A 26448-nucleotide genomic window follows, 5' to 3' on the forward strand; every position below is an offset into this window, starting at 1 on the left:
CCAAAGTACCACTGAGATGCCTCTTCTGATTCCACAAGAACCAGTGTCCATTTGTGGAGGACCAGTTTCAAATCCGAGCCAGCTCAGCACAGTTTACTCACCTCAGGGGCTCTGGAGAAACGTCCCTGGTGAGAAAGGCCTCGAGCTCCCTGGAAGAGCACAGGGAAGAGCACACTCAGACTGCATGGCTGCCCCTGAGGCAGTCGCCTCTAAATGCTTCCCAGCCTGGAATTCCAGCTCAGCTCCTTCCTCCCCTCCTTGGGAATATTTTCAGCCCAGTAGGTTGACAGCAGCACAAACAAACATGCTGGAAGGTGTCTCATCACTTCTTAGAACACCACAAGGGGAATTGCCCAGAGCCCCATCCAACCTGGTCTTGAACACTGCCAGGGATCCAGGGGCAGCCACAGCTTCTGTGGGCAACCTGTGCCAGGGCCTCAGCAGCCTCACAGGGAAGAATTCCCTCCCAATATCCCATTAGACCCTGTCCTTTCCCTGCAGGCCCCTGGCTTAAGACTCTCTCCAGCTCTCTTCCAGCCCCTTCATGCATTGGAAGGTCACCCTGGAACCTTCTCCAGGCTGGACAACCCCAACTCTTGCATCCTTTTCCCTTGGCACAGGTGCTCCAGCCCTTGGAGCATCTTCCTATCATCCTCGTGGCCTCCTCTGCACCACTGGGGATCATCTTGGAGATGTCTGGGAGAAACCCATTCTTGTCTCTGGGAAGCGCTCAGGCTGCGCTGTGAATTGGGCTGAGGGGAAGGCAGTGAAAGCTGCTCCCTTGTTTGTGCCCACACCCTCCAGTGGGACAAGGACGGAGGAGGAGATGTGGGTGTGCTCTGGGATGGCCAGGAGCCCCCCCATTCCCTCCCAGGCCTGTCCCCATGGCCAGCACCAAAGCTGCTGCTAGCTCTGGAACAGCCAACTGTTAATCCCTTGCTATTCCCAAAGGGAACTGTTCCCAGTGGCACAGCCCAGGCCCACCCAGGCCCCTGCTGGGCTTGGCACAAAGAGGGCAGCAGCTCTCTCACTCACCCGCCGGGTCTCCATCTGCCCCTTGGCACGAGCAGTGACCAAATGTCAGTGTCCAAAGGCCGTTGGCCTTTGCAGGGTCTAAACCCCAATCTCCAAAGGCCGTTGGCCTTTGCAGGGTCTAAACCCCAATCTCCAAAGGCTTTTGGCCTTTGCAGGGTCTAAACCCCAATCTCCAAAGGTTGTTTGACTTCGCAGGGTCTAAACCCCAATGTCCAAAGGCCGTTGGCCTTTGCAGGGTCTAAACCCCAATGTCCAAAGGCCGTTGGCCTTTGTAGGGTCAAACCCCAATCTCCAAAGGTTGTTTGACTTCGCAGGGTCTAAACCCCAATGTCCAAAGGCCGTTGGCCTTTGCAGGGTCAAACCCCAATATCCAAGGGTCGTTGGCCTTTGCAGGGTCAAGAGCACAAGATCAAAGTGCTGTTGGCAGTTGCAAGGTCAAAGCCCCAATGTTCAGGAGCTGTTGACAGTTGCCAGGGCGAAAACCCCAACATTCCATGGGCTGTTGATGGTTGCCAGGCTCCAAACCCCAACATTCCATGGGCTGTTGATGGTTGCCAGGCTGCAAACCCCAACATTCCAGGGGCTGTTGGAGAGGCCCTCCCCTGGCTCTCCACCCATCCCAGCTCACTGCTGCCCGGCACCTGCACCAGCACCCCCACATCCCCACAGCCCAGCTGGGCAGCTGGGCAGGGACCTGGCTCATAACATGAGTTCAAAGTTGCTGGCCCAGACAGCATCAGTTTTAAGGCTCAGCATTCCTGAGACCCGCATGCTCTTTAGGGATGCGCTTAGTTCCTGAGTCACAGGAATTTGTCTGTCTCCCCTGACAAAGGGGAGGTGTAAGAAAAAGCCTCAAAAGGTTCTTGGTGCTTACAAATATTCATGGAAAGTAAAGCTCTGCATCTAGAACAGCCACATGAGGAGGAAAAATGGTGTTTCAGGGTCTTTTCAAATTCCTACAGAGAAATGCCAGGAGTTGCAGTGTTTAAGGCTCATAAAAGAGATTCAGAATCCCGAGACAGACACGAGTGCATTTTTTTCTCTGCTCTCTGTTTGGCAACATATCACTAGGTCTTCTAGGCAGAAGAAAAGTCTTGCTGCTTATTTCAAAGATTCCTCGTGTCTTGGGGTGACCTTATGATGTGTAGCCCATATCGCTGCCTATGCCCAGAAATTAATTTCTATGCCTCTAAACTGAGCACAACTTTTTCAAAGCAGTTTGCAGCTTGTTCAAGGTCACACACAGATAGCGGGGTTTTTTTCCAGCTGCGGCAGGGGAGGGAGGAGGCACCTGGCTTGCGGCTTCCCGGTCAGCTTTTGGCCAGTTGTTCAGCTTCTTTTTCTCCGGAGAGAGAGGTGAATTTTTTTTTCCTTCCCTGGAATTTCGGACTTTCTCCCTTTTCCACTGGACTGCTACAATATTAGAACACATCAGGAGGACTTTCCACCGAGCGCAGAGGGCCTGGCCTTGGGCCAAGCCCCAGCTCCGAGGAGACCAACAGGAGGACTCTAACACTTTCCCAGGTTTTTTCTCCACAGCGAGAGATTTTATTATTTAGCATTATTTTCCTTTTCCCGTGTGTTTGTTCAATAAATAGTTTTATCTCCTTCACTTTCCTTCAAGGAAAATTTATTTTTTCCCAAACCTGGTGGGGGAGGGGTGGTTGTGCCTTCTCTCAGAGGATATATTTCTAAATTTGGCCGGAACACCTCGCTAGGAACAGACCTTCCAGAACCAAATGCTTGGAAAAGCTTTGGTAGATATTTTACTCCTTCATCTTTGAGAACATTCATCTGTGTCCTAGGGAGAATTTTTGTGCCCCAGTTGACAGGAATTGGTTTCTGGCAGGGTACAAATCGTCTGGGGAAGAGAAGAGCGGCACCTGCCTTCTCCAGGGCCTCTCCAGACTCTCTCCAGAGACTGACGGCCCAGGGATGTCACTGCCAAGTTCAGCTTCAGAGACCGATGCAGCTTCGAGTCTCTGCTTCCAGAACAGCAGCTTTGGGCTCCTTGAGCACAGCTGCAAAGGAGCAGGACAGCTCCCGGTGAAGGTCTGAGCTCCTGGCTGGTCCTTGCACAGCTCTCAGTGTAGTTCTGCCAGTGCTGTTGGTCTCAGGCCACCTGTGACTGCAGCAAGGACACCTGAAAGAGGCAGAAAGCCCAGCTCAGACAAGCCCACGTGGGCAGGAGCATCCGCAGCCCCACGGTACCGGCTGTGGGGGCAGACACAGCCTCCAACTCCAGCCCTCACCAACACTCTGCCCTTGGGGAAGGGGAAAGGAACAGGCTCCCACACTGCCCCTGAACGGAGCTCAGATGATCAACAAGTCCAGTTCATGGCTGGCAAACCCTTCCCTCATACAACCCTCAGCCACCACAGGTCGGGGAGAGAGAGTTCCGACAGGATTTAGGAACCCAGCTCTGATTCCCAAAGCACGCATTCGGGCCACTGACCCCTTTCTCCACGGGCTGTGCCTCAGCACGAGGGCCTCAGCTCCCCTGAGCTCCTGGAGGACTCTCCTACTTGAGCTGCTGGACAGCCAGCCCCGGCAGGAGGGGAATTTGGTGCTTGTGTTATAGCAGGTTGGCTTTCCCGGGCTGGTTACCTATATATCGATAATTAGTTGATGAATTGTTAAATAAAGTGCCTAATTAATGTACTATGAATTTAGATAGTTATAAGCTAATGAGTTAAGTGCGCGTGTGTACAGGAAGCAATGCATGGGTATAACCATTAGAGGCAGGTACAACAGGAACCTGATGGACTTTATAGAAGGATCCTTTTAGAACCATTACCCCATGAGACGATATCAGTACCCAAGACCCTGACTGGAAAAGGAGCTGACCAATGGAATGGATCCAATTAGAAATGATTGGTCAAGGATGCACCATGTTAAAAGGCAATCAGAACACCGGAAAGTGGCCAATCAGTGAGATTGAAAGCGCACCAGTCCTGGAGGTGACAGAGACAATAAAAACTGACCAAGTGCTCTGTACCAGGTTCTCTGGTGGAAACTTGTGGTCCAAGGGAGTACTCGATGTGTCACATTGTTCATTTTTCTGGCTTGTAGTGTAGGGTCTGAGCTTATCTTGAATCCTCGTTCTCAGTTGCTAATTAATAAACAAGTTAGCCTGCCAAAAGGTTTCCCACCTCGTTTATAACACCTGGGGTTTTTTGATGCCTTCTTGAAGCATTTTAGCACCCGAAGCCCCTTTCACACCGCCCCATTTTTTAATTATATGTTAAGTATAGCTTTAACTTCTTTATTCATATTTATTATGCTTCCACTTAATCTCACTTAATCCCGAGGGATTCTTAAAGGGGTTTTGGGGGTTTTCTTGGTTTTGCCACGTTTTTGTGCACAGTCCGCCTTTTCAACCCTCCATTCTTTAAATGTAACAAATATAGCCTTAAATTTTTCTATACTTATACAAATTTATTCCATTTTTGTCAGTTTTGTTAAGTTTTGAAAAGGTTTTGAGGCTTTGTTGGGTCATTTCCGGTACCCACCCAGCCAATGACTGAGGGGAGTTGGGCTGAGGCGGGAACAGCTCTCGCCCCGCCCCCTGTCCCGCCCAGCCAATGACTGAGGGGAGTTGGGCTGAGGCGGGAACAGCTCTCGCCCCGCCCCCTGTCCCGCCCAGCCAATGACTGAGGGGAGTTGGGCTGAGGCGGGAACAGCTCTCGCCCCGCCCCCTGTCCCGCCCAGCCAATGACTGAGGGGAGTTGGGCTGAGGCGGGAACAGCTCTCGCCCCGCCCCCTGTCCCGCCCAGCCAATGACTGAGGGGAGTTGGGCTGAGGCGGGAACAGCTCTCGCCCCGCCCCCTGTCCCGCCCAGCCAATGACTGAGGGCGCTTTTCCCCGCCCGCCGGTTGGGCGGGAGCCGCTCCCCACTTGTCAGTCAATGAGGGGGGTCCGGCTGAGGCTGGAACTTCCCCCTCTCCCCCTCCCCGGCCGATCACTCCCGCCCCTCCCTGCCTCGCTGCCACTGGCCCCTTGTGACTCTGAATTTTCCCCACCTGCCCCAGTCTGGACTGGTTTATACTGCTTTATACTCCCCCCTCCCCAGGCAGAGGAGCTCCTGTGCCCCCCACCCCGCAGTGGGTAAAATTCACCTCACTAGAAGTTCGTGTCCACAAAGGAGACCGAGGAGTCCTGTAAAATTGCCTTGATTTGGAGAAAGGGAGAAAGTCCGTCAGGTGTGTGTCCAACGGGGTCTCTCCCAATTAGTTGGAGCAAGTAGCCTTCTTTTCTCCTCATTTCCTGGCCGCATTTTCTCCTCCTTCCCTTTCCCTGTTGGCTGCGGTACTTGGAAGGTACTTGGGACTTCCCGATCCACCTATCCGTGTCCCCCCTTAGTATGTGCCCCCTGTAAAACACACGATCCATGAGCATTACAATTAGCTAAATCAAATGATCTATTTTAGTAAGCTTTACTAATTGGCACGGACTGCTGCTCAGCCAAAGTCATGCTGAAGTCCTGAACTTTGGGAAGAAGAACAAAGACTTTATAGGATTATGAATATTAATATCTTTGCCTAGGGTGGATTAAAAGCTAATTAGAGCCCCCCAAACTCCCATCTCACCTCCCACAGACTCCCAGAATGTCTCCAGAGCCACCCCAAACCCCCCTGTTAGCCCCTAGAAACGCCCAAGGGACCCCCCCTGTTGGAAAACCAACCAGTTTAAAACCACTTTTTTTATATAACTTTAGCCAGGTTTCTTCACCTTTGCCCCGGAGAAGGGAACTGAAGCTTCTTTCCAGGGCATTGTTTCTCTAGGTGAGGCCTGAGATGGGCTTAGCATTTCAACAGACTGGGAGTAGCCCCAAAGAGATGAAGGCCATCGACGGAACATCAACAGAACATCAGCGGCCATCTATGAACATCTACCCCAGACTCTGCCTCTGGCAGAGTTGGAGACATCTCCTCCAGAAAAGACTGATAAGAAAATCAAGGAATGAAGATCTAATTAACATCAGAAGAGAAGAAATCTGGATTCCATAGGAGAGCAATTGCTAAGAACTACACTCACTTGGGACCAATGAACACTGACCCAATTTGTTTCTATGACTTTTGACTGTATAAAAGATCTGGAAAATCTAGTAGAAGCCATGTGTCATGGAATGATTCTCTCTGCACACCTGGGCTATGTGTGGATGAGATGATTTCTGGGGTACATCCTGGCCAGAACAATATCCTGGCCAGAATAAAGTAATGCCTTGACTCTCTAACATTAAAAATGTTGTGTGAGGGCTTTGTTTTTCCCACAGTTTTGGTGACACCCCCAGGCCACACATCCAAGGACGTGTTCTCCTTCCACCCGGGGGGGGGGGGGGGGGGGGGGGGGGGTAGGGGGGGAGGCTCTGTGGGAGTCTTGGTGTTCTGGGGTCCCATCTAGCGTTCGGGGGGGTTCCCCTGATTTTGGGGTTTCCTCTGATTTCATGCTCCCCCAGTTACATTCTCCTCCCATGTGGGGGAGCTCGGGGGTCCCAGCTTCTTTGGCAGGGGCGTCACCCTGATATTGGGGTCTTACAGCATGATTTTGGGGTGTCCCCCAATTTTAAAGCCCCCTGATTTTGGGGTCCCCCACAGGACATGTTCTCCTTGCATCTGAGGGGGTGGGCAGGTCTTGGGGATCTCCCATCTTGGGAGGTCTGGGGGATCTGGGGGTCCCATCTACTCTTGTGGGGTGTTACAAACAACTTATTGAGAGTTGGCTTTTGCCATATGTTTATGGGTTATGAATTACATTATGAGTTATAATATTAAATATTATGATATTTTCCTTGGGAAATATTAAGACAATGGTATATGTTAAAATGTTTAATGTTGTTAAAATAGTCTGGTTGTAAAGTTGTTTTTTTATAAGGGCTGCATGAGTTTGTGTGCTGTAATGTCAGTTCTGTAAGTGGGACACGCTGTTGCGAGCCAAACTTCGAAGACACAGCCATAAATGTGTGATAAATACATACTATAATATTGGCTTTCCGCAAATGTTAAAATGGATGCTATATGTATAATGTTAAAGTATTTAAATAACAATGTTAAAGTATTTAATGTTAAAGTATCATTGTTATAAAGATACAGTTTTGCAACAATAACTAATGCCTTTATTTCTGCCATTAACTAAACTTAGACATAACAGTGAAATAGCTGATACAGTTATGCTTGCGATAATTGAACTGTCTGCTTGGTTGGATAACATCCAATGAACGGATGATGAAGACCCCTGCTACTGACATGCCAGCTATCGGCAACTGCCGTCTGCAGAAACCATCGACCAAAGCCCACCCTGGAGGTGATAATAAAAACTGACTGAAACCACAGCCAGGAAATGCGCGTGCTCTAAAAAGGCAGATCCAAGGAGGAGCCATGCTAAACAGTTCCTGGAACATGTAAACTAGTTTGGGGGGGAAGTTTGAATTGGCATGATTGATTATGAATATGCATTAGGCTGATGCAATAGGACAGGTGTGTAAAGGGTGTCTCCGCAATAGCAGGTGCGCTCTTGGCTGAGTGCCAAAGCACCCAGCGCCGTGACTTTTGCTTTATTGTCTTTGTCCCCTATTGTCCTTTATTAAACTTTTAAATCCTAACAGCAGAGTGAACCTCGTTTTTCACAAAAGGAGTGGGATTCCATCCAACGAGGACCCCGACGAGCACAGCAACAGAACTGCGCCGGCTCCTAAAAGAGTGACGTGGGGTGAGACTATGCAAAACTGTACATCAGTGTGCATAAGGCTGATGCAGCCACAGGGGTATAAAAGGTAGCACCACCATTTTGTGATTGAGCCTCTGGCCCCTGGCCATGCTCCCAGCACAATCCCTTTTGCTTTGCTGAATTTTATAGTTCTCAATAAAATTTTTAATAACTCATTTCCATATTGGATCTGGGTTGTTTATAACATGGGGTTTCCCCCTGATTTGGGGGTCCTGTCCCCAGGCTGCACACCCGAGGACGTTTTCTCCTGAGCTGCTCCAGTTCCCGCTGGAGGGGGGAGGGAATCTGTGGGAGTGGTTGGGGTTTAGGGGTGGGGGGGAAGCCCCCCCCTCCCCCCCACCAGCTACTCCATGGTCTTCCACCCTCCTCCCAAACCCTCCTCGTCTACGGGGGGGCACCAGCCCTCTACCGCCACATATAGGGGGGTGCCTGGGGAGGGTACTGGGAAGGGCTGGGAGGGGATCTAGGGGGAGATATGGGAGGAGTATGTGGGATACAGAGTCCTGGGGAGTCTAGGAGGGAGATATGGTCGGGTGGAGGGTCCGGGGAGGTCTGGGGGGAGTTTTGTGGGGCCCTGGGATGGCTTGGGGGGTATGGGCCCTACACTGACAGGTTGGGGGGGGTATCTGCCAAGTTCTGGGGTGTCTTAAGGGGGCTCTGGAGGGGTCTGGGAGGAAGATATGGGGGGTACAGAGTCCTGGGGGTCTTTGGTGGGGAGATAGGGGGGGCAGCAGCCTTCCACTGACAGGTACGGGGCATCCTGGGGGGGTCCTGGGAGGCTCTTGGGAGGTCCTGAGGGCGCTGGGGAGGAAGATATGGGGGGTACAGAGTCCCGGAGGTCTCTGGGTGGTCCTCAGCAGGGGGACATGAGGTGAGTTACGGGATCCTGCGACAGCTCTCGGGGTCTCTGGGGGCACTTATTGGGCTGCCCCTCACCTGCCCCACCCCTGCCCCACCCCTTGCTCATTCCTGCCGCACCCTTCCCCTCATCCTTCCCACCCTGTCTCACCCCTGCCTGGCCCCTGCCCTGCTCTGCCCCTCACCTGCCCCACCCCTGCCACGCTCTCTTGCCTGTGCAGGTTCAGTGTCCGGGTGAACTGCACCGACCTGTTCCATGTGGATCGGCACCACTGGACCCCCCCTGCAGGGTTCGGGTGTGGGGGGGTTCGGGAACCCCGGGAATGCGCCTTCCCCAGAGCCACCGGCATTGGGGACTCATGGTGGCCTGTGGTGAGATCCCCGGGACACCCCCAAATCCATAAGAACCCCCAGAAACCTGTGGCCTTTGGAGAGCAGCTGAGCTCTCCTTCGGGACTCTTAAGGCTTCTGGGTGCTTTTTCAGGGCTTTTTGGAGGCATTTTAGGACCAAAATTGCCTTTTCATCCTCCACATTCCAGAAATAATGCCATGTCCTGAATTTATTCAAATTCAGTCAATTTAGATCTATTTTAGTTACATTTATTAAAATTTTCCAATGTGGTTGAGGCATTTTGTGTCTTTTTGAGGTGTTTTAATGCCCAAATGATCTTTTAACCCTCCACTTTTGAAATACAACATAAATATCATCCTAAATTACTCATATTTATTCACATTTACTCCCATTTTCGTCCGTTTTGTTTAAATTCCTGACAAGAATGAGAAGTTGTCTTTACAAACTGTGGGCCTGCTGTAGATAAAGCCACATACTGAGAGGTAAAAGAAGCAATAATGAATCGTGCCGCAACCGGGCCAGGAGACACTTCAGAGACAGAGTCAGAGAAGCGGGTATTTGCTTTATTCGGCGCGCCGGGTGTGTGGGGATCGCTCCTCCAAACACACACACCTGGTGCTCTCTACAACACAGTATTAAGGGTTAAATTATGAATATTCATCACATTCCTTGGGACAGGTGTGGTTACACAAATTATTTCTCGGAAGTCATTAGCATATGGGCCACGCATGCGCTGTGTGTCCTGGTGGTCGCGCTGAGGAAGGCCTCTCCTCTTCCTCGGGGGTCTTTCTGATGGAGGCCAGTAGTCATCCTCGCAGTGAACTTTTTCACCTTTCTCCCTGGGCATGCGTAGTCCTTTGAGGGATGATTCAGCAATCTCTGAGATGATCCTTGTCCCCTCTATCTTGACAAGATTAGGGTGAATTCGGCTTCTCAGGCTTTGTAATGAACATCTTCCGTCTGAACTAACATTGCTGTCTCCCAATAGTTAACTTGTGCTTACATGAGGTAGTTATTGACTGCCCCTTCTTCAATAAGAGGAACCAAAAATTCCATAGGAATTCCACTAATTGACAGGGAGTGTTACTCACTCAAGACTGCCTTAAATCCCTGGACTTAGAGAAAAAGAACAGAAACACAAGGCAAAAGAAAACAGGGGGGAGGGGGGGAGAGGGAAGGGGAGAGTACACATTGGAAGGGGGTATGTTACTAGGCAATTCGGGAAGTCTGTACCTCTCAAGTACCTCAGCCAACGGGGAAAGACAGAGGGAAATGTGGCCGGGAAATTAGGATAAAAAGAAGGCTGGATCCTCCAACAACTTGAGAGACCCCACAGGAAATGACCATGATCGCTCCCTTTATGTGAATAAAGTAACAGGATTTCTCTGTCTCCTTTTTGGACATAAACCTCCAGTGGTTTTGGGTTAGTTTTCCTGACATTCCGAAGGGGTTTGGGGTCTTTTCTGGGTCCTTCTGAAGCGTCCCGTCCTGTCGTGACTCCGCCCAGCCAACCCCTGAGGGGACGTTTTGCTGAGGCGGGAACGGCTGGTGCACACCCACGCCCTCCCCTCGCACAGCCAACCCCTGTGGGGAGTTTTCCCCGAGCGCGGTTTCGGCAGGAGCCGCCCCTCCCTTCTCAAGCAAATCGGTGCGGAGGGGGGACCGTGCGACGGCAGCTGAAGCGCTTGGGAGCCTCCGAAACGGCGGGCGGGCCCCACCAGGCCGCCCAATGTTCCTCCCCTCTCCCTCTCTTGCCGCCATTCCCCCCCCGCCCCAGCCCGTCCCTCACGGCCACCGCACTCTGATTGGTCGTCGCCGTGAGGCGCGCTGCGCTCCCATTGGTTCAGCCCTTCCCGAGCCACGCGCTGATTGGCGTTAGCCGCCCCTGCTGCCGCGCTTCTTCTGTTGCCAAGGGCAGCCGCGCGCTGATTGGCCGGCGGGTGAAGAAAGGGGCGGGGCAGAGCGATCAGGGCAATCCCAAGCACAGACTCGGGCTGGGCGGAGAATGGATCGAGAGTCGCCCTGTGGAGAAGGACTTGGGGGTGTTGGTGCATAAAAAGCTCAACGTGCCCCAGCCCCTTGCACTGTCACCCAGAAACCCCCAATGTCCTGGACTGACCTCACAGCGTGGGCAGCAGGGGACAGGGGGATTCTGCCCCTCTGCCCTGCTTGGGTGAGATCCCACCTGCAGAGCTGCCTCCAGCCCTGGGGTCCAGCATCAGAAGGATGTGGAGCTGCTGGAGTGAGTTCAGAGAGGCTGCAGAGATGCTCCAAGGGCTGGAGCCCCTCTGCTCCGAGCCGGGCTGGGAGAGCTGCGGGTGTTCAGCCTGGAGAAGAGAAGGCTCCGGGGAGACCTTAGAGCCATTTCCAGTGCCTAAAGGGGCTCCAGGAGAGCGGGGAGTGGGCCTGGAATGCCAGGACAAGGGGAATGGCTTTCCATTCCAGAGGGCAGGGTTAGAAGAAGTTCTTCCCTGGGAGGGTGGGGAGGCCCTGGCACAGGGTGCCCAGAGAAGCTGTGGCTGCCCCATGCCTGGAAGTGTCCAAGGCCAGGTTGGAGGGGCCTTGGAGCAACCTGGTCTGGAGGCAGATGTCCCTGCCCACGGCCAGGGGTGGCATAGGATGAGCTTTGAGGTCCCTCCATCCCAGACCAGTCGGGGATTCTATGCTGAGGAGAAACATCACGCTAGGGATGGCGAATCCAGGGAGTGCCAAGCTGCCACGGCATCATGTCCATTGGGTGGTCCCTGACAAGGCCAAAGGGCAGCTCCTGAGGAGACCAGGTCATCCAGTTGGGCCAAGACTGCAAAAGTGGGATGCCATCACTCGGTGCTGAAGGCTCACTGCCAGGTGCCCTGACCCTTGAGCAGCTGTAGAAAGCGGAGGCTTATGTGCCTTCAAGGCAGGGTAGCCTGAGCACACGGCTTCTGTCTCTCCTGCCTGTGGGTCTCCCCTGTCTGGGCAAGGGATGCAAGCTGAGCTGAGGCTGGACGTGACATCAGTGCGTGACACATCCGTCAGCCTCAGGGACCATAGAAATGGGGGCTGGCTCCAGATGCATCTTCTCCAGAAGATGCATCGCTGCCACTCACTGTGACAGACAACATGGAGAATAGAAATTTTCGGTTGCAAAATAGAGCTTAAAGACTAACTAGCAAATTAGATAAAAGAATGTAAAAGTAGACACACAGGATGCTAAACAGAGCTGAAAGCAGTGGACAAACAGATAATAAGGAACCTAAGTGGGTTTTGTGACAAAGTTATGTAACAAGAAACACCAGTGCATGCCCTAAGAGAAGTTCAAGGCAAGGTCACTTCCAATTTTGGGGGCTCTCAGCGAATACGACCACCAGAGACCCCTTTATACAACCCTCTAAGACCATAAAAGGACTTCCAGTAAGGGGCAGAGGTGGGTAAATTAGTTCTAGGAAAGTAATGTTTATGTATTAGCCCGGAAGCACCTTGTAATGAATGTGTATGATCCTGACGGAATAAACACCCGGTGTAAAGTTTCATGACACACATCTGCTTAGAGGAGACATCCTCTGCATGTAAATATTAGTCGTTAATCAACAGTAATACCGGCTCCAGGGAGGATCAGTGAGTGGTGTCACCACAGCCTGGCCACTTCCTGCACCTGATCCAGCAGTACTGAGCCTGCTGGCTCGGGCAGTTTTCCATTCACTTGGCCGCTCACTCGGTCCGTACCTCACCAGTCCGGCTGTAAGGAGACTGTGTGGCTGTTGAATGGTTTGCAGTGTCAGCAAAACCCTCCCTGGTCCCCCATTATTCACAGAGTCCATCAGGTCGGCCAGCCATGATTTCCCCCGTGGTAAATCTGTGCTGGCTCTTCCCAGTGCCCTTCCCTCGCAGTTGCTTGAAAGGGTGTCCAGGACCATTTGCTCCATCACCTTCCCAGGGATTCCAAAGGAGCTGATTAGCCTGTAGTTCTTCAGATCCTCTTCTGTGCCCATCTTTAAGACTGGTGTAACACTCTTTGCTGTTCTCAGGAACCTCCTTCAATGGCCAGGCTTTTTTGAAGATGACAGACAGCTCCTGTAGCTTCCTCTGGTCCTCAGACCTGGTGGATGCCTGGCTCAAGAGCTCCCTGACTATTCTCCCCCTCCCCTACTGCTTCCACAGCAATGTCTGTTCACTCCTTCTGGATAACTTGATTCTTCTTCCACAATTTTTTCTTCCACATTCCTCCTTTCTGAGATGAGGTTGATCACAAGTTCCCCGCTCAGTTGATCTCCTGTCAGCCAGGGCTGTGATTCTGCTTTTCACCTTGCTAAGTTACCTTATTCTAAACTAGGACCTCAACCCCTGACCTTCTCATCCTCAGCCAGTTCTTGAGTGTTTCCAGGATCAAGAATTCCTCCCACTGGGAGGGTGGCCGAGCACTGGTGCAGGTGCCCAGGGAGGTGGTGGAGTCTCCATCCCTGGAGAGATTCAAAAGCCGCCTGGACACCTCCTGGGCAGCCAGCTCTGGGTGGCCCTGATGGAGCAGGGGGCTGGGCAAGGTGACCTCCAGAGGTGCCTCCAGCCTCCCCCAGCCTGAGATTCTGTGACTCGGAGAAAAAACAGGTTGCAGTTTCCTAAGGACAAATGCAAAAGCTCCACATGTGGCAGGATTCTCCTGCCCTCACCAAAGTGGTTCATGTCACGTGTCTCCCATCTGCAGATTCCTCCCTGGAGTGAGGATGCCCCTCAAGGTCACTCCTTGAGGCTGACAGAAATATTTGCCCACGGTCATTGGTTTGGGTGAGAAGCATCAATCTTTAATTATTAATTGGTTTTGCTGGCTTGAATATAACTGCTTCCATGTTGCTTCAAATATAATGCACTCTACCGGAAGTTATAGTTCTCTGTACTGGGTAGTCAATAACTCTGATAAAGGTCTTTTTGTGTAGTCGTAATAAACACTTTATTTTTCTATAAATATATCCTTCATCCTATGGAACACAGTTGTATAAAGGTTCAATTACACCTATTATCCTACAATCCTACAATTACACCTGCAATCCTTTAAACATAAACTATGGACAAAATCTGAGGCTACGACTGCATGCAGCTGCACCCTGTCTCCTCTCTGACAAGCCTAGGAAGTAAGGAGGTCCTTGTGACTCAACGAGAGCATCTCCTGCCTGCTCCCTGCACAGCTCTCCAGGGGTTCCTGCCGGTCTCGGGCCAGCTGTGACTGCAGCAAGGACACCTGAAAGAGGCAGAAAGCCCAGCTCAGACAAGCCCACGTGGGCAGGAGCATCCGCAGCCCCACGGTACCGGCTGTGGGGGCAGACACAGCCTCCAACTCCAGCCCTCACCAACACTCTGCCCTTGGGGAAGGGGAAAGGAACAGGCTCCCACACTGCCCCTGAACGGAGCTCAGATGATCAACAAGTCCAGTTCATGGCTGGCAAACCCTTCCCTCATACAACCCTCAGCCACCACAGGTCTGGGAGAGAGAGTTCCGACAGGATTTAGGAACCCAGCTCTGATTCCCAAAGCACGCATTCTGGCCACTGACCCCTTTCTCCACAGGCTGTGCCTCAGCACGGGGGCTGCAGCTCCCCTGAGCTACTGGAGGACTCTTGTCTTTCAGAGGTTGATGCATTTTTCTGGTCAGACTGGGAGACAGGCAATGTAAAGTAGTCTGGGGGGAACACTCTCCTAAAAGTTCTGATTCTCCTCCCTTCATGTTCATCCTGCACCTTGGATGGGAGAAAGGGTCACAGAAACCTGTCAGCAAACATGGGGCAAAAGGACCTCTGGACATCAAGGCAAGGAGATCTCTGCTCACAGACCCTCAATTGCACCAGACAGCACTGGGGGCAAAGAGCTCTCGCTGGGGGCTGTGCAGGAGAGGCCAGTGTGTGTCCGGGGACACGGGGCCAGGGAGGGAGGCAGCGGAGTGAAGGTGCCTTTGTGAAAGCCATGGGCTGCCACAACAGAGAGAACAAACAAAGGGGTGTGCCCACAGCAGGGACAGGGAGAGGCAAGGAAACAAGCAGAGGACTCCAAAGCACTGCCTGGGCACACGAGTCATGATCCAGAGGAGCCTGAGGCTCTGCAGAGGCAGTGAAAGCCCACTTTACCTCAAAAGTTCTCCTGAGCTCACGCTTCTCTGGCTTGTCTTTTGCTGCTGCTGCAACCTGGTCCCGCACACATTCCACACCCCTCCTGGAGTGCTCAGACAGCCGCTTGCCTTCTGCTCCAACAGCCTGCTGGGTGTTCAGAGAGGAGATGATTCCCTTATTTCAAACACCACAAGAGCTGTCCCTCAGAAATCTCCATCTGGGGAAGCATCCTCGAAGCTCCAGCAGTGCAGCTGCTCTTCAGCCCTCGCTACAGAACTCTGCTCACTTCAGTCCATCACTCTGCTCACCTGCTCCATTCCTTTCCACACCAAATCCAACCCACACTTGTTGCCTCCCCTTGCCTGGGCACGGGAGAAGCAATTCCCCATGCCCAGCTTTTGGCCTGGAGCTGATTTGAACAGCAGCTCCAGAGCTGCCTCAGTCATTCCAGGCGTGCCAGCAAACAATCTGGCAGCCAATGGTCTCTGGCTGGAGCCAGGCAGACACACAAGGCTGCCTGCTGCAGCCCGGGCTGCTTTGCCCAAGCAGGCCTAGACTGACAGGGATTTAGAATCCCACCTCTTCATGGGAAACTTCATTGGAATCTTTGAGAGACGTTGCAGTGGACTGAAGATCAGTGCCAGTGCCTACCTGGGGATGACTCTTTCCCTGCAGAAAGGCTGAGTGTTTCTTCAGAGCCTCTTTGGCAATTTTACACTTGGCCAGTGGAGCACACAGGACTTGAGCATTTCCTCTGCCTTCCTTCAAAGCAGCAGCCCCATGCTCCAACTCCTCCTGTTTTCTTTCATTTTCAGCGTCCAATTGTTGCGTTGTTTCCTTTCTTGAAATTTCAAGTGTTTTCATTTCATTCTTCTTTTTCAGATCCCTCATCTGCTCCTCGTACAATTCCCGTTCACGCTGCCAAAACAGGGAGGTCACTCATTCCCTCTCTCGGTTTGCTTTTCATACCAGATCGGGACTCCTGCCACAGGCAGGCAAAGGCTGCCCCTCTCTCTCTGCCTCTTGGGATGCCTCAGACCTTTGCTGGGACCGCCCTTGACGCTGAGTCTTTCCCAGCTCACTCAGCCCATCCCAGCTCCCTTTCTGCCCTTCCCCGACCTCTTGCAGCTCCACTCGAGTGTTCCTTTGGGGAGCAGCTGCCAGAACTGCAGCCAGGATTCCAAGTCCACGCTAAGCAGGATTTAGGCAGTGCCATGAGGATGTGCTCTCCAGCAGGGAGAAAGGGAAGAGCAAACACCCCCAACATTTCATTCCCTGCAGCTGGGGTGACAGGAGTGGTTTTTGAGCTCTCCTGTGTAGAGTTTCCATGGCACCATCCCCGAGAGCCCCACTGCCCTCTCTTGGAGCAGCAATGGCCACATCAGTCTGTCATTCTCTGCTGCCACTCAGGACGAGTTCTCCCCTTGCAGGCACACGTCCTTATCTGCATCAGCACTTTGCTTTTCTCTCTTTTCTCCCCACTGGCTGCTCTCTGATGGCCAAGGCCAAACACCTTTCTATTAACAGCAAACTTGGCCTTCTCACCCCTCGTTCCAGGTCCAGGTATTTGAAATCTGGACGTGGGTTTGGACACGAGGAATTGCCCAGACCATGCAATGTCCATAGAGACAGTGTGGACATTGAGAACTAGAGGGCACAAAACTCCAGCATGGAGGAAAACCAGCAGCCTCAGCACTAACTGGCTTTGACATGACTACGACATCTTTTCCTCCTTATTCAGAAGAATGCAGTTTGAAAAGCTCAGCTGGAAAGAGGTGCTCCTTAGAACTATTAACACAAGGGCCAAACATAGCTAGGAAATGGCCCTTCATGGCATCTGCCGTTCTCACCAGCACATCCTTCCTTTCCTTCTCCAGGCTCTCCAGTTTCCTCTGCAGAGATGCCACCTCCTGACAAAGAGTCACACCCTCTTCCTTCAGGGCAATGGCCTCTTTCTCCAGGGCAGTTTCTCGAGAGGTCTTCTGGTGTTCTGCCCTCCACATCGCTGCAGCAGGAAGGAGAAGGAGAATGAGAACAGCAAAGCAAAGGCAAACTGATGTGCATCCTGCAGGGACAACAGCACTGTCTTCTTGGCCTGCCTGTGTTTGCCAGCCCCTAAGGCCGCAAGGGCTTCCAAAGCTGACAGAAATGAAGGAAACTTCAAGGCAGAGAAAAAAGCAGGAATCCAAGGGGCAAGGTTCAGAGGAATAGGAAAGTGTCTTTCCTCTTGGGCTTGTGCAGAGTGAGCAGTCCAAGAGAGACAAAGGAGCGGGGATGCCTGTGCAGCCCTGCTCCAGAGAGGCCAATAGCCTGGGGGCTCTGGCAGGGCCTGGAGTTGGGGGGAATCGAGCTGAGGCATCCAGCTACAGCTCCTCAGCACAGACACAGCACCTGAAAGGCACCACCTGTGCACGGGATCAGCCATAGCACAGCCAGATGGCACTGCCAGCCACGGCATCTTCCTCGAGAAAAAGCTTTCACTGGCACTGGATGGAGAAATCTCCTGCTGGTTGTTCTTCCCCTCTGCCATCTCTGGGCACTTTTCCTCTGCATGGGATCAGAGAGCCCTGCTGGCAAGACGGGATGGGGCAGTGGGTGCGAGAGGAGAAGCTCTACCTTGCTCACTTTCCTCCAACTCCTGCTGCAGCTCCTGGTTGCGAGCCTTCAGATGGTCTATCTGAGCCTGCACCTCCCTCAGCTCCAGCTCCAAAGTCTTACACTGCGTGGCCATGGCCTCTGCTCTTTCCTCAGAGCTCTGGAGCCTCACATGCAGCTCAGACCCCTCAGTTTCCAGCTCCTGCTTCTCCTGAGTAGGCTGGGGAGCCGCCTTCTCGATCACTGCTTCCAGCTCGGCCGGCATCTGGAAGATGGATGCACAGAGCCTCAGGGACAGGGCTGCTCCTGAGGCAGCAGAGCAGGCAGTAGAGCAAGCAACAAAGGAGAAATGATTTCAGGCAAAAAAACATGCCCAAAACAGAAGGCACAGAGCCAAGGATTCCAGTGGAAACAAGTGTCCTGAAAATAGGGAAAGGGAGCCAATGGGCATCCTTGAGGCTGCAGCTCTGAACACCGGCTGAACTGGCTGCGCTGGAAGTGCCCTCCCCAGCCTGCCATAGCCACGTCTGTGTGCCCACATTGCTCGGTGCCCAGCACAGGCACCAACTCCATCTGGGACAACACTGCTAACAGAGGGATGGAGAAGCTCCAAAGGAGTCTGCTGCTGCTTCTCCTCCCACATTTCCTGCTGGGACCCGGGAGAGAACGGAGGAAAACATCGGCAGCAGACACCAGATCCAGCCTTGGCCTGTGGGTGCAGCAGCACCCCGGGGCAGAACATGGCAGCAGTGGATGCTGCTGGGAGGAGAAAGCAGTTGGGGCCTCCAAGCCAAAGGTGATGATGTGTGTCCCTGGAGAAGAGGACGCCAGGGCACAGATTACCTGGGTGTTGAGCTTCAGCACTTGTCCTGTGCGGTTTGCACAGAGCTGCTCGGCCTCGCGAAGAGCAGAACGAAATTGAGACACCTGATTGTTCAGTGCCTGGTTCTTTTCTTCCAGTGTTCTGAGGCACAGGTTCTTTTCCTCCAGAGACAGAAGCAGCCTAAAAGGGAAGCATGCAACTCATTACTACACGGTATCACATTTTAGGAACTCTTAGGACTCGCACCACCTCGGGGAAAACTGCTCTGTCTGATGAGGTTTGTCTAAACAACGTGGCTGTTTGTTTGTTCCCCCTGCAGTCACAGCCCAGCATGTGCCCACTCTGCTTTTATTCATGAAAGAATGGGGAGTTCCTGCCTACATGTCCTACCTTCTTCTTGAGATGGGAATGTGAATATAGACCTAACAAAGTCTTGCCATGAAGAGATTAGGGGAGAGGAAGAGTTTTCTTCTGACTACCCAGGCTCCAAGGGGGAAAGGTTTGGTCAACATGGAAGAGACATTTCCTTGCCCCATCTTGTATGTCCAGGTAGGAGGAGCAGCACCCTACAGCCAGAGGATCTCGGGGAAGTTCCCTAAGATTTACCAGCACCCATCCTACTTCCAGCTGGAGAAACAAAGGCCGATAGCAGAAGTGGCAACAGAGCCTTGGAGCACAACCTGATGGAAGATGCAGAAACCTGCAGGCAAGCAAGAGGGCCCTGCCCTTTCTTTGTCTTCTTCTCAAAAGAAGAATCCAGTGGCACTGAAGACCGGCAGGACTTGGTCAGCTGGAGGGGCCCCGCTAACCTTGGTCTTGTCTCTTGCATTCTTTGCACAGTCAGTATTGCCTGTGACTCTGGAGGCTGGCAGGGACCCTGCTTGAGCCCCCCCAGGCACCTGGGGGCATTTTCTGAGGAACGATGCAACAGAGACATTCTTGGTTCTTGGGTGCCTTTGAGGGGAATCTGGCCTAGGTCAGCAATCAGGGCCTTGAGATGGTTCTGCCAAGCAAAGGCATCAGGATGCCAGGCTGGTCCAGATCCCAAAGGCTTCAAGTTACAGGACCCAAGGCGGAGCTGCTGGATGTGTCCAGCTCCTTACACTGCAGCTTGGGCAGTGTTAGCACACCCACCTCACAACAGAACACACCCCTAGAGGGAAAGAGCTACTCCAAAAGCCTTTGTCTTCAGAAAAACTCTAACTGAAGGCTTGAAAGAAAAGAAAATGAAACACAACATCCAGACAACGAGACGCGTCTGCACGGAGAGTTCAGAACTCTGCCACATAGGAAATGCTGCCAGAGCCCCTGGCAGGTGCAAAGATGGCAAAGAGGGAATCCATTCCCACAAGGCAGAGTCCCACAGGCTTTCATTTACCTGGCTTTTTCCTTCTCTAGGGTGTTCAAGGAAGCCCAAAGTCCCGAATTTTGGCGTGCCACTTCTTCCCATTGACTCCTTTCCATCTCCAAGTTCTTCAGGTGCACTTGCAGCTCCTTGTTCTGATGTTCTGCCTCCTCCAGCATCTTCTGGAGCTGCTCAACCTGCAACAGCTTCTGCCTTGACTGCTTCTGGGCCTCCCTCACATCTTGCCGGGCTCTCTGAACAATCGTTGCCTGGGACTCTCTGGAGGCTGCCAGCTGAGATGTCAACTCTCCCACCTCCAGTCAAACAGAACAAAGCAGTCAGAGGCTACAGCCACAGCCTGTCACTGTCAGCCACAGCAGAGGCTGTGAGAAAAGGCAAAGGCCAACTTTCCATTTCTCCCTGTCCTCAGAGCACCAGATTCACAATGCATACGGACAACTTGTTTCAATCTCTACGTGGCCCACCAAGGGCACCTGAAAAAGCACCTCCCACACCAAGGCCAGCAAGAAGAGGCCAGCAGGAATCCGTGCTGATGGTTGCTGGCCAACAGCCCAGAGGACTAGCCCAGCTGTCCAGGGCAGCAGCTGAGATTCAGCAGAGCACCGAGGGTCCTTCAGAGCAGCTGCCAAGGATCCCAGAGCACGAGGCAGCCCCAGGGACCACCCCAGCAGCTGCTGCTCTGCCATGGAAAAGCAAGAAGGGCACAGACCCCCTGCTGGATGCTGCGGTGCCACTGCTCTTTCACTCACCTGCTTTTGTAGAGCCTCCCTCTGCTCAAGGAGGAGATTCATTTCCTCTTTGATGCCTCGTAGTTCTTCCTCGTGCCTCTTCTGCGCTGCCTGGATTCCCCTCCGAGCTTTCTGCAGCTCAGCTTGCAGCTTTGCCTGGATGGTCTGGCAACAAAATGCAGAGCAACTTCCTGCGACCTGCCCTCAGGCTCAGCTTTTCCCACTTGCTCTCTCAAAATCCCATTCCTTCAGCGACTTCTTTTGGCTTCTCTACCCAGCTCTGCTTCCATTGTAAGCCTTGCTTCCCGGGCCTGAGCTCTGGAGCTTGCCAGGCTCTGTGCTGCCAGGGCCTGAAGCAGCCCTTGCCTCCTGACTCCCAGCACCTGCCTTTTGTGCCCTTGCCACTGCCCTGCACTCTGTTCCCTGCCTGCTCAGACTTACCTGCCCCTTCTCTTGCTGCTCTTTCACCTCCTGCCTGAGCTGCTGCACCTGCTGGCAGGCTTGGCTTAGCTGTCCCCGAGTTTGGAGCAGTGTCTCTGATAAAGAATTCTTCTCCTTCTGCTTTTCCAGCAGGACCTGCACAGAAGGAAAGAGCAGAGGGCTTGACACTTCCCCTGCAAACTCTGTGTGGCAAGAGGCAAAGACTGATGGGCTCACGCGCTCTCAGAGCACTCGGCTGCTGTTCCCCTGGGCCACTGTCTGCCCTGGGGGGGACACAGCTTCCCAGAGAGTGACTTAGAACACAGCCCAGGAGACATCTCTGGGTTGCTGTTCAGAAATACTCCAGGCGAGTCTTTAAAAAGATTTGTCTCTTGTCAGTGTTCCCGCTGCGCCCTCCCTGTGCCCACAAAAGAAAAGTCCTACAAACTCAGTTTGGCTATGGACACCGACCAGTACACACCAAAAGAGGACCCTTAAGAGAACAGTGAAGATCCTCCAAGGTAAGTCTTAGGAAAACAGAGCACAAGAGCAGCACAAAAATCCCAACGGAAAGCTGATGTTTCTGCCGGGCTTCCTGTGAGAGGGCTCATTCCTGGGCCCAAAGATAGCCCTGTTCACCTTTCACCTCCCCAAATTCAATGTAGAAGACATGGAGGGCATGCTCCACACAGCCCCATAGCCTGCCATCTCCCACAGCTCCAGCCTTGCAAAAAATCACACCAATTCTCCTTGCACAATCATTACCTCTCGCTTGGCATTTTCAAATCTAGTTTGTTCCTCTTGTCTTTGAGCCTGCAGGGTGGCAACTTTCTGCCTCATCTCAAACAGCACCTTCTGGTGCTCCTGCTCTCTCTCTGCCTTCTCTTTTCCCCATTGCTGCAGCATCTCCTGTATGTCTGCATGGTACCTTTCCCGCTCAATTGCCTGAGGAGGGGAGGAAAAATCTTCAAGTTGAAGTCCCCAGGCAAGCTCCTCGCTGAAAAACGTGAAGCTTCATCCCTCCCACAAACCCCAACCTGAAAAGACAACAGCACTGGCTCTCTGCTCTCCAGAAACCGTGTCCTGTCAGGGAATTTAAAAGGAGGCTCAGCAGGTGCAAGGATCCCAGAACCATGGAATCATTTCTGTTGGGAAAGACCTGCACAAGCATTGAGTCCAACCATTCAGAAAAGGAGGTGTCACCTTCTGGCACCCTGATGCCCCAGTCACAAGGACTGAAGGACCGGGGCCTGTTCCATTTGCTTCCAGCCCAAAGCTAATCCCTCTGTCCACCGTGGGAGCACAGCAAGACAGGAACCGAGTTCCCACGCCTGCAGCCAGCAGCACTGTTGGCATCTGCTCCACGCTGGCATCTGCTCCGTGGCAGGTGGGACTCGGGGAAGATCCTGCCCTGGGCCGCCACGCTTTGGGTGGGCACTGCCCAAGCTGCTCTGGAACTCGCCTTACGCCCTCACGGAAGCCGTGGCTGCATTTACTGGCCCAGCACCATCCTGTGGGTCTTCACGCGCCTCCAAGTCCGAGCCGCCGCCTCTCCTGCCCGGCCCAGCAGCGGGAGGCCTCTGGCAGAGGACTGCTGCCCTTTCACACCCTCAGGCTCTGCTGGTGCTAAACCAGCCCCCAGGGCCAGCTTGGACAATTCAGAAGCGTATTGTCACCTACCAGGTCTTGCAGGAGCTTGTTTATTTCCACCTGCTGAGCAGTTCCCTGAAGCCTGAGGCTTTTGTGACACTGCTGCTCTACCTGCAAGAGCTGTTGTGCTGTGTCTTCCTGCTCCTGCTTCCTGAGAGCTCTCTCTGCTTCCAGCTCACGTTGGAGGCACTTCACTTCTCCTGCAAACACGACCAACAGCAAGATTCAGAGTCTTTACTGCCTTTACTGACTCAGGCCCTTTCAGTGTCAGCGTAGGAGGGCCCTGCCTCCAGCGCCACCGCTCCTCAGAAGCCCTGCAGACAGAGGAGGCTTTACAGCAGCTTCTCTAGGTGGGGCGGCACCACAAACAAAGCACACGAGGTTCTCACCTTGTAGCGCCTCCTTGGCCTGTGTGACTGTGAGCACTTGAGCCTCCAGATGGTTGCTGGTGATCTCCAGCTGGGATATCTGCTGCTGAGCAGCAAACAGGCTGGATTCCAGGCTCTCCTTCGCTGACCTACAGGTTGCAAATACGGAGAGACATGAGCTGCTCGCTCCTGACACTCCCGGGCAGTTATTCCAGGACAACGTGGCTCAAGATGCCCAGGCCTGAGAATGCAAAACGGGTCGCATGGAAACTTGTACAGAGAAGGCCCATTTGTGCCATTTCAGTAGCAAAGCAGGGCCCTCTGAGGGAGTGCCCAGGCCTTCCTTATGGCCTGGCACAGCACAGACAGCCCAGCCCAACGTGACCTCAACAGCCGAACCTTCAGCTGCTCTTCCTGACCTATGACCCTGGCTAGCTGTGCCCACACAGGCTGGGCCGAGGAGCAAAAGCCCAGCCTCTGCTCACAGCCCTTCTCTCATCAGCACTTCCAAGCTGCTCTGCAGGGGGACAGAACAGACTCTCGTCCTGGCTCACTCCTGACTTGTTAACTCTCTTCATCATGGACATAAAGGTACATAATTTTCCAGACACTCTGTATTTAAGAGACTTCAGAACTACTTTGCATGATACAGTAAAATCTCATGGTCATGGCAGCACTTGTAAAAATTCAGAACACCATGTTGTCTGAACAACAACTACCTGAATGCAGAGACTGCAGTTTAAGCTCCTGCACGGTCAAGGAATAGACTTGCCACCTTTCTTTTAGTGTTGCCAGCTAAGCAGGCAGTAGCCCAAGTCTTGTCCTTCTTTGGAGAGTGAGAGGGACCATCCAAAAGGACCTTGGCAGGTTTGACAGGTGGGTGCCCATCAACACAGCAAGAATCCCCAGGGGCTGTCAACAATTCCAAAGAGGTTTCCCTGCTGCTCTCTAAGCAGCTCTAGGTCCTGCCTCACACTTCTCAAGAGTGTGCTTGGAAGCAGAAGGCCCTCAGCATTTTCAGCAGGAGCCTCTGGCTTCCCCCTGAATGGCAGCATGCTACTGCCAACATCCCAAGGTCAGAGCCTGGAGTTCTGAAGATGAAGCTTCAGTTCTGAAGATCAGGATTGTGTCAAGCTACTTAGGAAGGAAAGAGGGATGTTCAATGCCCAGCACAAGGAACTAAACCCAAGAGAAACTTGAGGTTTCACTCAACAGCTGCATGGTTTAAGTACTACTCAATTCAGGGCCGGGTGGCTTGCTTTTGACTTCCCACACGAGTGTGCTTGGCGGCACAAACAGGAGCCCAAGGCTTACAACAGCTTTGCTGGCTTTAGATGTCAGAAAAATAACCTTCACATTGTGGCATATTTCTTTTTCTTGAGACTTCCATTTTCTGTCCATGCAAGGTAAAAGCATCCGGAAAGGGTCTCCTCCCTGCCTTTACCTGGTCTCTGCCAGCTGCTTGGAAAGGTCTTGTTGGTGACGCTCCATGGCTGCCAGTCGGCCCTCAAGGGCAGCCTTCTCCCGGCCCAGCAGCTCCTTCTCTCTGCACACCTGGGCCAGTGCGTGCCCTTGGCCAGAGGGCTCCTGGTGCAGCTGCTCCAGAGCCCTGCTCAATGACTCTTGCTCCTGGGAAACCTGGAAGCAGGACAAGGTACAGCTCGAGCCCTTCCTCAGGAGCCCTGTGCAGAGCCAGCCAGTGCCACCTCGCAGGCAGCCAGAGGACAGGGAGCTCCCATGCTCTGGGCTCAAAGTTTCACAGCATCTGCCCTCTGCAGCTCCGATACCCTGGGCTGCCAAAAGCCTCTGGCACTGTTACCTTGGAAGTGCTGTGTCAGGCCCTGCTGGCTTGCCTGGCACCAGATTGCTCCTTCCCAACAAACATCCCTGCCCCAAATTCTGTGTTGTCACCCAAAAATACTGCATCTTCCACAACTGCCAATACACTTGACTCTAAGCACCAGCAGTGCAGCTGCTGTTCAGCCCTCGCTACAGAACTCTGCTCACTTCAGTCCATCACTGCTCACCCCCACGTGTTGCCTCCCCTTGCCTGGGCAAGGGAGAAGCAGATCCCCATGCCCGGCTTTTGGCCTGGAGCTGATCTGAACAGCAAGCTCCTGCACAGCCAGCCCAGGGACAGGGAGCAAACTCTCCTTCTCCCAAACTTCAGAGCATTCCACATGGGAGCAGAGCACAATGTGGGCAACGAAGCCCACGGGGAGAATGAGCCTTCAAGCACTGCTGAGGCCACGAAACTCCTCCAACTCTTCTTTCCTGACACCACGGGCTTGTGGCTGCTGGGCTGGCTGGCAGCAGAGAGCCAGCTGCTCCCACCTCCTGCTGGCTCTGCAGCGGGTGCAGCCACAGCAGCTCCAGCACGGTGCCCTCTGTCTGCTCTGGAGCAGAGGAGCTGCCAGCCCTGGGAGCAGCGCTCAGGGCTTGCCTGGCTTGGGGAAAACAGCTCAGCTCACAGCTGCTACTCTGCTTTCTGAGGGACATGTGCCTTGCCAAGGGTTGTGTTCCTCCCACCAAGGAAGATGATGTTCTCACCTGTCCAGAAGTCGACCTGCTGTGCTGGGAAGACGGGGGAGCATCCACTCTAATGGTATCCGAGAGGTAAACATTCCCAAAGATTCTCTGGACACTCCTCCCTTCAGGTTCCACCTGCAGGTTGGATGGGAGAAAGGGTCACAGAAACCTGTCAGCAAACATGGGGCAAAAGGACCTCTGGACATCAAGGCAAGGAGATCTCTGCTCACAGACCCTCAATTGCACCAGACAGCACTGGGGGCAAAGAGCTCTCGCTGGGGGCTGTGCAGGAGAGGCCAGTGTGTGTCCGGGGACACGGGGCCAGGGAGGGAGGCAGCGGAGTGAAGGTGCCTTTGTGAAAGCCATGGGCTGCCACAACAGAGAGAACAAACAAAGTGGTGTGCCCACAGCAGGGACAGGGAGAGGCAAGGAAACAAGCAGAGGACTCCAAAGCACTGCCTGGGCACACGAGTCATGATCCAGAGGAGCCTGAGGCTCTGCAGAGGCAGTGAAAGCCCACTTTACCTCAAAAGTTCTCCTGAGCTCACGCTTCTCTGGCTTGTCTTTTGCTGCTGCTGCAACCTGGTCCCGCACACATTCCACACCCCTCCTGGAGTGCTCAGACAGCCGCTTGCCCTCTGCTCCAACAGCCTGCTGGGTATTCAGAGAGGAGATGATTCCCTTATTTCAAACACCACAAGAGCTGTCCCTCAGAAATCTCCATCTCGGGAAGCATCCTCGAAGCTCCAGCAGTGCAGCTGCTCTTCAGCCCTCGCTACAGAACTCTGCTCACTTCAGTCCATCACTCTGCTCACCTGCTCCATTCCTTTCCACACCAAATCCAACCCACACTTGTTGCCTCCCCTTGCCTGGGCACGGGAGAAGCAATTCCCCATGCCCAGCTTTTGGCCTGGAGCTGATTTG

The 26448-nt window shown here is 53.2% G+C and overlaps 1 protein-coding gene across 1 annotated transcript in view; it reads right to left on the reverse strand.

Moving 5' to 3' along the window:
- Nucleotides 1–26448, reverse strand: part of LOC138101671 (centrosome-associated protein CEP250-like) — a 57979-nt gene that overhangs the window by 21206 nt on the left and 10325 nt on the right. The window contains exons 5-17 of the mRNA XM_068999445.1: nucleotides 24440–24633; nucleotides 23017–23144; nucleotides 22658–22827; nucleotides 21743–21922; nucleotides 20999–21133; nucleotides 20579–20722; nucleotides 19842–20122; nucleotides 18484–18643; nucleotides 17662–17905; nucleotides 16896–17050; nucleotides 15625–15963; nucleotides 15064–15219; nucleotides 102–149 (exon numbers count right to left, since the gene is read on the reverse strand). Of these exons, the coding sequence (XP_068855546.1) occupies nucleotides 102–149; nucleotides 15064–15219; nucleotides 15625–15963; nucleotides 16896–17050; nucleotides 17662–17905; nucleotides 18484–18643; nucleotides 19842–20122; nucleotides 20579–20722; nucleotides 20999–21133; nucleotides 21743–21922; nucleotides 22658–22827; nucleotides 23017–23144; nucleotides 24440–24633 (2334 nt within the window). The remainder of the gene's footprint in view (nucleotides 1–101; nucleotides 150–15063; nucleotides 15220–15624; nucleotides 15964–16895; nucleotides 17051–17661; nucleotides 17906–18483; nucleotides 18644–19841; nucleotides 20123–20578; nucleotides 20723–20998; nucleotides 21134–21742; nucleotides 21923–22657; nucleotides 22828–23016; nucleotides 23145–24439; nucleotides 24634–26448) is intronic.

This window comes from Aphelocoma coerulescens, unplaced genomic scaffold (genome assembly GCF_041296385.1).
Source record: "Aphelocoma coerulescens isolate FSJ_1873_10779 unplaced genomic scaffold, UR_Acoe_1.0 HiC_scaffold_39, whole genome shotgun sequence".
Lineage (NCBI taxonomy): Eukaryota > Metazoa > Chordata > Aves > Passeriformes > Corvidae > Aphelocoma > Aphelocoma coerulescens.